Consider the following 13741-nt stretch of genomic DNA (forward strand, 5'->3'; position numbering starts at 1 on the left):
GAACTTCTTAAAAATGTTTTAAAATTCCTTCAATATTGGTAGGAAATATGATTATAACAGGAATCCTAAACTATGTGTAGGAATTGAAAATAGGAATTTAAAACCAAGAAGGAAACTAAACATAAAACAAATCATTTCCTAGTTGAATTGTATCTTCACAACTCAACATTCATTTGGGGCCAACATGTAATATCTTATCAGTTAAATTCCCTAATGATGTATATAGGGAAACTTAGAAGTAGCCTCCTAATAACGTTAATCTTATATAAAAGTCTCATGAGAAGAAAAACTGTCTATGTATAAAATATGGCGTTTGTTGTACTTAGCTTCCTTTTAACTGTCAATCTCATGAAAGAAGTGGTCCAGCTATGCACTTAGATATTCCAAGAGCATATTGTATTTGTTTCCCTCTTTTCGGCCGGGTAGGCCGATTGAAGGAGTTTTTGGTCCTTCTTCTTTTGGATGCGGGGCGTGCCACCACCAAGCCCCGAATTTGGGCTTGAATGGAATGTGAGTAGATGGATGTGTTGCGCTTCTAACTTCTGATCAAACGATTGATCGGCCAAGCAAGGAACCTCCTCTTGGCCTAGGCTCTTTCACTTCCTCGGGCTCGAGGATGGTTAGGTTTCGTACGGATGTTTTTATGATTTTTAAGGTTTTAAGTAAAAATAATGCAATTAAACTAAATGTGCGTATAAACGTAAAGACAAGAATTGAAGTGCGATAAAATAAATCAAAGCAATAAATAAAGCGAGAATGAAAATAAAAGCGATAAGAACAATAAGAGCTATAAAATAAAATAGACTTGAAATTGAACTTAATCGAAGTGCGATAACAATGAAAAGCAAAGCAATGGAAATAAACTTGAATCTAAATGACACAAAAAATATAAATTGAACAAGAATTGAAACTTACATTAGGAAAAGGAAGAACTCGCTACACTAAGTGCTTGAAAATAAAATCCTAAGTCTAGGAAAAGAAAAGTGCGAGACGAAAGATAGGTTTGTCTGTCTGATGTTGTGTGTCTGTGTCTTCACTTGGTGATGTTTATATAGGGCACTCGTCAGCCCATGGGCTGGCCATTGACTGGCCAATGTCAACTCTTCTTAAAGATCTTTCCTTTTGAAGCCCTCCTAAATCCGCGGGATTGCATTGATTGAGATATTCTGACATGCTTGATTCTTCCTTGCTTTGGAACTTTCGGATTTATCAAACTCATTGATTTCTTTCCTTGTGATGCTTCCGTTACGTGCATATGATCCTCCGAAAATCTGGGCTTGAATTGGTGGCTTAAACTTGGGCCTCCGATTTCTCTTATATTGCCACCCATATAATATACATTAAATTCCAAATATATATAAGCCTAAAATGGGATGAATAAGGCTTAAACTTGGGAGCTGGCCGCACATGCGTATTCATATATATATATATATATATATATATATATATATATATATATATATAATATTATATTATCACAATATATGAGATGGAGGGCTTAAGCTTGGGAGCTGGCCGTACATGCAACAACAATTGCATTTATATATATATAATATCAATACAATATTAGATAAAGGAAGTTCAATAAAGCCCCGGCCGCATGTTTTGAAGTTCCAGCCCCACTTATTTGAATATATATATATATATATATATATATATATATATATATATATATAATAATAATACAACTAAACTTTCCAACTCAAACAAATCCTTTAGCCCAATTTGCAAATAACCTAGATGCCCCAAACGTGGCCATTTCCACACTTTAGTCTAAAAACCTTCGGCCGCATCTTCCTCTCAATATACTTCGGCCGCATGTCCCTTGGAAAAACCCCCGGCCGCACTCTAGCCATACTTCGCACACACTTGGCCGCCTTCAATCTCCAACCACGCTTGAAATAAAATCCGGCCTCGATTGAGCAAGGCCCGACCGCACCTGGTTGCCCAGCTCCGTACCCGGCCGTGCCTTCCAGCAGACCCGGCCGCAACTTGCGAGCCCAAGCTCCTTCGACCGCGCCCAACCATGTTCGCACGTAGCCCGGCCGCATTCAAAACCTCAAGCTATTTCGGCTGCTTCCTACTAGCCTTCAAGCTTCGGCCGTAGCTCCGCAACTCAAGTACCCGGCCGCAATTTTCCAGATTTGGCCACGCCCAGCTGTCTCGCAAGCCCATGTTTTTTTTCTAGTCGTGCCCGGCCTTTTCGCAAGTTCCCACTCTCGACCGCCGTTCCTCCAATCAGGTTGTGTCCAGCTTTGCATTTGAAAACCCGGCTGGGCATAATCCAGCCGCCCTTCTTGAAGCTCCAAACTCGATTGCCAAGTTTCAATATCCCAAGCCGCTTGAATTTCATCAAGTGCTCGGATTGGGTGGATTTTCAACACGCCCAAACAGTATTATTGCTCAAACCGACGGCAATTGGATAGTCAACCCTTTTATCTATGGGCCAAGAGCATATTGGACAAGTCCATCGTTGGATATGTGATGCAAAACAAAACCATGTTTGTGAATTATTGCGGATTTCCCTTGAATATGATCAACTGCAATTGACTGGTTGTATATTTTATAAGGCTTTAAAATGGATATATAACATGTGAAAATTATTCTATAGCAAAAGAGAGAAATTAATTAAGGGACTAAATTTCAATACATATCTGATCATAGAACCAACATTGGTAACCTTCTAAGCACGCTGTGCTTTTTCTTGCGCTAGTTTTTTATTTTATTTATTCAATCGATTACACAACATGAAGTAGTCTTCTTTCGATATAAGCGATATCGGAGGAAGGGGAATCAGACCTAGGTGGTAGTCCTATTGGCCTTTATTTTTTATTTTCAGGCTGCACTGCTTAGTCATTCTAAATATGCTTTTAGTTGCAAAGAAAGAAGAAAACTAAGAAGAGCAATTAATGAACCTAATTAAAACTGGAGAGCTAGCAGGAGAGATTAGTGCCAGGATCAACGCTAAGTTGGGTGCAATAATCAGTGTAATAGTTGATGCGGGCTTGAACTAGGGCAGGCTGTTTGCCATCACATTCTACATCGCCATTAATGGCTCGAATTGTGGCTCCAAATCCTTGACTTATAACTGGACGAACATTGGTTATCCAAAACCACAGGGCAGTCTTGAATGCAAGAACGGGGTCTGAGGCTACGCTTTCTGGCGAGTTTAAGCCGTCGAATCCAATGCTGTTTCCCGCAGCTCCATAGTTGTAGTTATATGTTAGTTGGAGCGGTCCACGACCGTAGTACTGTTTGTTGGGGTTGCATGGATAGTTTGTATAGCTTGGATCGCAGTAGGTGGCTTTGTTTATCTCTTCTATGTAGCAGAAATCTGATTTAAACAAGACAAAAAAGAATTTGCTTGTTAGTGTATTAATTAATTAACTGTCTTCTTCTTCTTATATATTTTTTTTTATGCCGAAACAAAAATTACAAAGCGAAACCTCTAAAGATAAGAAAGCTCAAAGAGGTCAAAAGATATGCGTCTTCATTTACAAAGCTACAAAAGATAAAAAAAACAATTAATATTGTGCTTATCATTAAATTTATTTGGTAATTACTGATCTAATTAATCACTAAAGATTGTATCCTAAACAAAGGGTGACAATATGCATGATACCAAATCCAAAGCACCATATAACATGTAGGTTATCATTATATACAAATTAAAGTATAATAATGATGATATTCACAAGAACTTACCTCGTACACATATTTATATAAATCTACTGAGTAATGGTGATATTCATAAGAACACAAATCAAGTTGATAAATTGTCCCAATAAATAAACATCATATGCTAGTAATATATGTATAGAGAACTTACGCCCAGTCTCATGAGTGACATGAGCAAAGAAAGCTGCGATTTCGCGTTTAGAGTCGTCAGCCGTACCGAACCGCCCGAAATCAGAATATGAGTTGACAGCATCCAGAAAAGCTTGTCGTGTGTAGAAGTTCTTCCCAGCACAATCTGCAGCAGCCTGGTTAATGATCCCATCAAAGAATGCCTGGGTCACAACATCAGCCACCGGAGCTTGAGCTCTTACATTTCTGGGCAGGGCTCCTCCGGCTACAAATACAAGGGCAATGAGGCTTAGTAGTCTATAGATAGCCATTTTTCTGTAGGGATATGTATGGGTTAAGGATGAGAAGTGAAAGTTCAGATAAGTTGGGTATTTATAGTGAAATTTCTAGCTTTTCTAGAAGTTCATGCACATCTCTTGAGGACACGTATGGTTCGAAAGTTTCATGGACCTTGACTTGTACACAGCAAGACGTAAATTGGTTTCTTTTCTGATTCTGAATAGATCTGTTGATGTGTATCTCTTCCAATAGTAAACCATTGTTATTGATCGAGTTAGGTATATTTTATACCCTAGCTAGCCAATCTAGCCGACAAAGTTAATTAGGTATTTTAAATTTGGAATTTTATATACTGAAGACTCTTTGTATATACCTAGCTACAAAAGGTTATTTTCTTATACTGTCTTATTGTATTGTATTGTCAAACTATCCATTTATCATGTTGATTGTTAATTTAATTGTTTCGTCCAGATACACAATCTATAATATAATAGGATAATATAAGTAGTCTTTCTAGTGGGCATGTCCTTATTTTCAAAAAAGTGTCCACATCTTTTCTGAGAATACTCCCAAATCAGAAATACACGTAGTTTAGGTTCTCCTTCAAGGGCCTACCCTATAATTTGGTCATCTAAAATGTAAAAAGATAATAATAATAATAAAGTTCGTTAGATAGAACAAAAACAAAAATACAGATTAATCATTATTCATTTAATAAGTTTTTTAAAAATCATTAACTTTTTAGATACCACCAAACTTTTAAAAACTTTTTAAAAGTCTACGGACTGAATACTAAACTTTTATAAACTCTATAAAAATCTAAATTGGATACTTCTAGACTTTTAAACTCCATAAAAGTCTTTAAATTTTTTAATATCATATTATTTGGACTTTTTTTTTGGCGCCATGCTTGGAAATAAACAATAAAATTCATTAATGGTTAAAAGGGTATAAAAATATATAAAAGGAAAGTGAAAAATAAAACACACCTACATGCTTCTTGCCCCAACTCTGCCAATGACAAATCCTCGTCGCTAGCGACTCAAATGTTGTAATCTTTTATGCATATTTTATATGTTAAATCAAAAGGTAAGTTTATTATTTAGTAAAAATTGTCTTATGATGTAGTCTTTTAACTCCAATCATACTCGTTAGTTTAGGGATTCATAAATGTTACAACTCTTTTTAATATAAAAATAGTTAGCATTAATTAAAGGTTCAAAATACGCCTAAAATAAAGCAACATTAAATTATAAGGAGCCACTAAGAATCGTTTCTCTCTCCTAAGATTTAGGAGCTCCTAGAAGTTTCCCTATTTTAGGAGGTGGAAGTCTCCCTATTTCAGGTTGGAGTTGTATTTTTCCTATAACTCCTTAAAATTTATCTAAAGAGGTGATTTCGGGAGCTTATTATGGATGCTCTAAGAAGAGAAAATAAAAAAAATCAAACTACTGATCATAATAGATGATGAGTGCTGCTATTTCCACCCACCTGTCCTATTTTTCCACCCACCTTAATTATAATCAAAGTTTTAAAGACAAATCTACCCCTTTGTAAAATTACTTTTAAGGACTTGGGGAAAAAACCTCAAACTCTCCTTAACAAAAAAATAATAATAAAATAAGATTTTCGTTATGAAAAGAAATCTCTCCTTATGTCTCCCCTTCCCAAGCCACGCCCAACCCATCCTTGGAATCTCTACAGCCACCCCTAAGCAACCCTAGCCACCATTCCCCTGCAGCACTTATTTACGAGTCTTGTTCAACAGACTAGGAAACATTTAAGATTGTTGGGGCTTTTGGTAGCTGAACCAAATCTTGAAGGAAAGCTTAAGATGATGTTGCCACCATGAAAGCTTGAAACTTTACTCAATTTTTAAGCAAGACCAAGTCAGGCACACATAAATATAACATGTAATAAAAGAAAGAAATTTTCATATTTCTCTTTTCTTTCAAGAAGAAAAAATTGCCACAATTTGAATTTTTTTGAGAAAAATTGAAGCTCACTCTTCTAGAATCCAAATTCCTAAGAGGAGGAAGACAATGGAGGCTCTGGTTTGCAGAAAATTGGAGGACCCAACAATACGCATTTTAGAAGAAGGAGCAGAGAAAGCAATAATAATAAAGAAGAGTTATCTAATGCGTGTAAAGAGAGGGAATTATGGAGGCTGAAGGGGGTGGGGGAGGGAACGATGGCTAGGCTTGAGGGCTTCAAGGGTTGGGGTGGGTCGGGAAGGTGGGGAGAGAAGGAGAAAGACTTGTTTATATTTTATTTCTATGTTATTTTATTATTAATATTTTACTTTATCTTTGTTGAATTAATAATTAAAATGGCATTTTAGGAATAATGGTGGTTGGAAAAATAGGATTGTGTTTTTTTCAAATTTACATGATGAGTTGGAAGATAAGGTGGGTGGGAAAATAAGACAAAGGGTAGAAATAGCAGCACTCTAGATTTGGCAAGCTCTTTTGCAAAAGCAAATTTGAAAACGATCTGGTGGTACCATTAATTGCGGAGCCAAGAGGATATGTCTGTGTCTTTTATTTATTTATTCAGAATATACGTCTGTTTCTTTGAGTCTAGAAGCATTGGATTGACTTCTGGTGATGACTTCAATTGTTAAAACTCCATTCTGGTTGACTCCTAGTATTACGCGCCAACATAGATTTTATTATTATTTTGTCCTGTGTTTTATGTGTTAATTTTGTTGTTGATTCAACTACACACGTTTCTGTTTCAATAAACCAAAATAATTTTGTTGCATCGAAATTTTCTGGTGCTTGTGAGTGAGATCGCTTGCCTCTGTTATGGCTGCTGCCGTCACTTGAGAGAGAAGTAAACATTTCTTTAGATGAATGAAATCCGTTTATCTCGTTTCTGAAAAAGAATAAATCAATTAAAGACTAGTGGTTAGATTAAATGAACGATGAACTATTTGCAATGCCAAATCTCAATATACATGCATCTAAAAAAAGACTATTAATTCTAACAAGTTAACATAACAACAAGATCTCGTCGAGTAAAAAATGATATTACTTTACAGACTATAGTGTGTATGAGAAATTTCATTCTCCTTTATAATTTAAACTATCGCTTGTATTAAAAAAAAACATAACAAAAGTTAATTTTCTTTTCTTTTTTGGAACAACGTTAACTTGTCGGGGTTTGTTAATGCTATGAATATTGAGTTGGAGCACAATGGCAGAGCCACTTCTAGGCCTAGAGTAGTGGCGGACCCACAGAGGCGCAAGGAGGTGCAGTTGCACCTCCCCTCGCCGGAAAACACTGTGGAGGTGGCGCACTTTGCCCCTCTGGTTTGCCCACCAACTGTTTGTGTTTTTGCATGAGTGAAACTCCCACAACTACATTTTTTAGTTTGCGAGACAAAAATTTGCGCAACGAATACATATTCGTCACAATAGGATGTTTTGCGCGACGAAAAAATGCATGCGTCGCACAAATTTCCATGAATAATAATTTTATATTTTTTAACGTTCGCGACTAAAACATTTGTCGCGCTAGTATACTTTGCGCGACAAATCACTCCACCATCGCGCAAACATAGGGGAAAAAACCCTGGGAAAGTTACAATTGGAGGCAAAACTTGCACGACGCAATATTCGTCGTGCAAATATATTTAGCGCGACCAAAAACATTCCTGTAGCGCTAAAAAAACCGGGGGAAAACAAACAGTGGTTCAGTTTTTTGGCACCAAATTTTTGCGCGATGAAGGGCCTGTTAGTCGCGTAAGGTGGATGTCGGCGCTGCATGCGTGTCAAAGTTGGGTTTTGCGCGAGGACACAGTGCATTTGCGCGACGAAACTTTGCGGTACGGATATAAGCTCGTCGTCGCGCAAAGATGTGATGTCGGAACGTCTTTGCGCGTTGTTAAATTGGATTTTGCGCGACGGAAGAGACCTTTTGCGCGACTAAATTATTATTTGCTTTGCACGACGAAAGAGGCCTATTTGTCGTTCAAAATGCGTCGTCTTTAACATATGCAATTTCAACCATTGCAGAGGCAAACTGAAAAAACAATTTTGCCTCTGCTTCTGCCCCTCTCTCTCTCCGTCTTCTCAGCATGCAAATTTCAACCAAAGAGATTGAATTTCATTTCCTGCCTCTGCTACGTGCGTTGGGTAAGTTTTTTTTGTCGTTAGTGTAAAAGTATTATTGTAAATTCGTATTAACATCGTTAAATTCGTTGTGTATAGGATATTATATGTGAATAACGCTTGGAACTGGACATATTGAAGAAGGTATTTTATTTATTTTATATTTCTTTAAAATATAAATTTAATTTCTTTATATATTGTTTTTGTGAAATTATATTTTTATTATATTGTTAAATTATGCACGTTGATGTACGAAGTTAATTGAAATTAACTTCGTACATTTTCTTTTATAAAGCTTAGTTCCCGTTTGAGGTTAGTTGGATGTCGTGCATGGATACGTAAAGTATGACTGCGGTCCAATTAATTCTTGAATTGTCCCATATTTTGGATAGTTTGGAAATGCATAGTCGTGTTTTGTGGTTTACAGCTATAGGATTAGATTTCGGTGTCATCTCGGTACGTTCTTCGGGTGGTACGTAGGTATTTTATATCTACGGTACACCTCAAGAATTGTACCGAGATGCTGCCGAAATTCATCCACGTCGAAATCTAATCTCATGTAGCTATAAATTACGTGACATGACTATGCATTTCCGAATGGGATAGGGCCCTTACCGGAGGCATAAGTTGACGTTATGATTTTGTAAGAATACAACAGGATTGTTGTATTGTGATTGTGGTTCCAAGAATTATGAGCAAAAGGTGGATACAGAACCCTAACAGGTGTGCAGACGAATACTTGGATGGAATCGAGGAATTTATTCACTTTGCACGGTCACACAACCCGGGTGCAACTAGAATCCGGTGTCCTTGTAGGAGGTGTAACAACATGCTGTGGGAGACAATTGAAACTGTTCGATTTCATTTAGTAAGGAATGAAATGATTGAGACATACAGCACTTGGAACCATCACAGAGAACAATTAGACATTGCTTCGTCTTCAAGGGCCACAAGAGTGGACAATGTTGAACCTATTGTGGATCCTAATGAACAAGTCATGGATATTATAAATTATGCTTTTCCATTTGCATTGACCAGCAGCAATCAACAAGGGGAAGATGACGTGCCTACACCAACGGATAGTGCAGAGTTCGAACAGTATAAAAAACTGTTAAGAAATGCCAACCAAGAGTTACATCCGGGGTGCGAGAACTTTTCTGTTCTGACGACGATTGTGGAGCTAATGCACGGAAAAATAAAGTATCGTATGTCGAACCTGTGTTTCGATTACTTTTTGGGAGTTTTCAAGAGAATGCTTCCGAAGGACAATTGTTTGTCGAAAGATCACAGACAGGTGTAGAAGATGTTGAGTGGTATTGGATTGGGCTATGAAAAAATCCACGCGTGCAAAAACAATTGCATGTTATTCTACGAAGAGTATGAAACATTGGATACATGCCCTATATGCAATGAGTCGAGGTTCAAACAGACCTCTCAGAATAGAATGACTAAGATTCCACAAAAAGTCATGCGTTATCTCCCCCTGAAACCAAGATTGCAGCGATTGTATATGTTGACGCATACTGCTACAGACATGAGATGGCATAAGGAAAAACGGGTAGAGTACGATGTGATGCGGCATCCTGCAGATGGGGAGGCATGTAAAGAGTTTAATCAAACGTTCCCCGAGTTTGCTGCTGATCCCCGAAATGTTGGTTGGGACTTGCCACTGACGGATTCAATCCGTACGGGATTCTAAACCAACACCACAGCACTTGGCCAATTTTCGTATTCCCATATAATTTGCCGCCTTGAAAATGCATGAAAAAAGAGTACATGATGATGACTGTTTTGATAACTGAGGATCCTGGCAGGTCAATCGATGTGTACTTCAGGCCGTTGGTTGATGAGCTCAAGGATTTATGAACAAACGGTGGGCGCACGTACGATAAATCCACTGGGAAGATGTTCACTTTACGGGCGGCAGTTATGTGGACTGTGAATGATTTTCCTTCATATGCAATGATTTCAGGGTGGAGCACAAAGGGTTATATGGCATGCCCTGTATACAAGGAAGATGTAACTTCTGGTTGGTATGTTGGAAAAGTGTGTTACCTTGGTCATCGGAGATGGTTGCCATGAGACCACGAGTGGCGGGAAAAGGATAAAGAGTTCGACAGGAACACAGAGCATCGCCTCAGACCTAGAGAATGGTCTGGTGATGAGATCTTGGAACAGCTTAACCGTTTGAATTTTGCTCCGTTCGGGAAAACAGTTAGTCGGACCAGACCTGCAACACATATGAACTGGACGCACAAGTCTATGTTTTGTGAGCTCCCATATTGGTTGAAACTAAAATTGAGGCAAAATCTCGACGTCATGCATGTTGAGAAAAATGTGTTTGACACATTGATGGGAACGATTCTAGATATCAAGGGCAAGACAAATGACACGATTAAGGCTCGTCTTGATTTGGAAAGAATAGGCATACGAAGGGGTTTATGGCTGAAAAGGGGCAGTGGTAAAGCTATAAGGGATCTTGCATTTTTTCCCATGAAATCGAATGACAACAAAGAGTTTCTACAGTTCGTATCGTCTGTAAAGTTTCCTGACGGGTATACTTCTAATATCGTACGTTGCGTGAATGTTGACAGGGGTAAATTTACTGGACTAAAAAGCCATGACTGCCATGTGTTTATGCAATGCCTACTTCTTGTGGGGATTCAACACCTATTGTCGGAAGATGTAGTCAAGCCAATCATATTGTTGTCCAGATTTTTTTCCCAACTGACGGCAAAAACGTTGCGAAAGACAGACATTGATCAGTTGCGCCATGACATTGTCCAAGTCCTATGCAAGTTTGAGATGATATTCCCTCCAGCTTTCTTCACAAGTATGATTCACGTGATGGTTCACTTGCCAGAAGAAGCATTGCTTGCTGGTCCAGTCAACTATCGCTGGATGTATCCAATAGAAAGGTATATAATCCTCACCATTTATGTATGCATCATTATCCCATGCTTGCTACTTGCTAATTTGCATCTCTTCGTTTTAATTTGGCAGGCTTCTCGGAGAGCTGAAAAAAAGCGTATGCAACAGAGCGAAGCTCGAAGGATCAATTGTAGAGGCTTGGGTTCAATATGAGGCGCTTACTTTATGTGGAATGTATTTAAAAGATGTGGACACGGCTTTCAATCGACCTCAGAGCAATAATGACGGAGGTGTGAGAAATGAGCAACTTTCTGTTTTTGCCCAAAGCGCACGACCCTTTGGAGATCCTGTACGAAGAGAGTCGTTTTCCAGACATGACATGGAGGTAGCTCATTGGTTCGTATTGAACAATTGTGATGAGATAATGGCATACTTAGATGAGCATGAAGAGATGATGAAGCGAAAACATCCATCACATTTGTATTCCAAGAAACACCGTGAATTGTTTCCAAAATGGTTTTTGGAATATATAAGTTATAAGTGTTTTGTAATTGACATATATATATTGTAGTATTGAATTTTCTCAAACTAACATCTGAATGTTTTTGTATAATATTAGGTGAATAAGTTGAAATCAGATAATTCCCCTACTTACAGTGAAGAGTTATATAACTTGGCATTCGGCCCAATTCGGGCTGAATTGTTCTCGGGTTGCCATGTTAACGGCGTCAAGTTTTTGGGGACTGCACGAGATGACAAGTTCTGTACGCAAAACAGCGGTGTCCATGTTCCAGGTGGAGGCGAAAGTACGGACATTGATTTCTATGGCAAACTCACAACTGTCGTGCAACTGCTTTACAAAGACCGATACCAAGTGATCATGTTTAAGTGTCGATGGTTTGATATGAACCCAAATAGGCAGGGAAGTATTAAATTCGATCATGGATTACTATCTGTGAACATGAGCAGAACTTGGTATGATGACGACCCTTACATTTTGGAAAGTATGGCAAAACAGATTGTCTATCTAGATGACCCTAAAGTAGGGAGCGGGTGGAAAGTTGTTCAGTAGATGGATCAGAGGAATGTGTATGCTATACTAGAACTAGACCCATCTGACAATGACGTCGACGTCGCTGACCAACGTTTCGAATCTTCCATAGAAAATGATGCACAAACACTTCTAGATACAAATGTTGTACAAGAACCTTTTCAGCTTGAAGGAGTGTCTGCAAGAGAAATACCGATTCAGTCAATTACAATTGACCTCGGTTATCTTCCGCGATACGATCCAATCGTGGGCCCGAACAACAATGATGATGTACTTATGGAGGTGGAGGAGGAGGAGGAGGATGATTGGGAGACCTCAAGTGATGATAGCGACGATAACGAAGATTATTATAGTTCAGATGATGCATAATGTAATTTATTTGTGACTTGCCATGTAAAACATAGTGAATAAAATTATTTGTAATTTAATAATGTTAGTGGAAAGATTTTGGCAAGTATGCTTGTTTGAATATATTTTCACATTCTAATTTCCATTTATTCCTATGCCTTAATTTGAATTTTGCCATGTAAATCACGCAAGGGTCATTCTTACCTTTTTAATTCAATTCTGTTAAATTTAATTATGACGCAAATGCGAATTATACCTTCATTTAAATCCTAAAGCTATGAGTGGACATAGGCTTACTCATAATTTCCATTTTCTCCAAATGCCTGCTACATTGGAACTTGAGTACTTTTGCAACAACATTACTCTTATTACATTTTTATATTTCTATACGATATGTTTATACCATCTGATGTAGTATCTAACATACACATGCCATATCTATAACTTCTTATATATGGATTCTCTATGCTTCCCGGGGTTTTAATATAGACTCATTTTGTGCTAAAAATGCTGGGAAAAACCAATGTATTACACTCATGTAATGAGGCCCAAATTTTATTTATTATTTATTTTCTATGTCTATTTTTCCCTTAAAGGTAAATAATTAAAACAAATTTAAAGTCCTCAAAGTAAAATAGGCATTGTTACTCCTAAATTTTCACTTTTTAACATTTAAGACTAAAATAAAAAATCATAACTCATATAAATTAAGAAAAACAGCATTATAGGTAAAATACACATAATATAGTTCACCTGTTTACCTAACCATGAGGTCAAGATGAAGAACACATGTATATATGACAAAAACTCATATTTTTATAACAACTTTGTGCGACGAACTTTCCATTATTCGTCGCGAAAAAGTAACTTTCGTTGCACTATGTATGTTCACGAGACCAATAAAGTTCGTCTCGCAAGGGTTGTTTTCCCAAAAAACTTGCACAAAATTCTAAAATAATATAAATGAAACTTGCGCGACGACAAAAGAGTACGCGTCGCACAATTAGTGTTTGCGTGATAAAAAAATGTTTGTCTCGCAATGTTTGTTTTTCAAAATATTGCACAAAAATTTCTTAAAAAATATGAATGACCCTTGCGCAACGAAAAAAAAATTTGCGTCGCACATGAATTGTTCGCGCGACTAATATTATTCATCTCGCAAGTGTTTTTTTCCGAAAATATCTGCAAAAATTCTGAAATTACGTAAGTGACCGTTGCGCGACAAACACAAAAATGTTCGTCGCCCAAACAGTCTGGGTTCGTCGCCGAT

The 13741-nt window shown here is 37.6% G+C and overlaps 1 protein-coding gene across 1 annotated transcript; it reads right to left on the bottom strand.

Annotated features, from left to right (window-relative positions):
- Positions 1-2587: 2587 nt before the first annotated feature.
- Positions 2588-4159, bottom strand: LOC110769807 (endochitinase EP3-like). Its single transcript, XM_088252695.1, has 2 exons — positions 3830-4159; positions 2588-3334 (listed from the first exon to the last, which is right to left on the bottom strand). Exons 1-2 carry the CDS (start codon positions 4116-4118, stop codon positions 2934-2936), a joined length of 690 nt encoding a protein of 229 aa, XP_088108821.1. The 5' UTR covers positions 4119-4159; the 3' UTR covers positions 2588-2933.
- Between the last annotated feature and the right edge of the window lie 9582 nt (positions 4160-13741).

Source organism: Prunus avium, chromosome 1, assembly GCF_965620075.1.
Source record: "Prunus avium chromosome 1, drPruAviu1.hap1.1, whole genome shotgun sequence".
In the NCBI taxonomy this organism is placed as follows: domain Eukaryota; kingdom Viridiplantae; phylum Streptophyta; class Magnoliopsida; order Rosales; family Rosaceae; genus Prunus; species Prunus avium.

Coding starts and splice junctions, on each gene's coding strand:
- LOC110769807 (XM_088252695.1), bottom strand. CDS start 4,118: ATGGCTATCTATAGACTACTAAGCCTCATTGCCCTTGTATTTGTAGCC. Junction 3,335..3,829: donor TGTCACTCATGAGACTGGGC/GTAAGTTCTCTA, acceptor TGTTTAAATCAG/ATTTCTGCTACATAGAAGAG.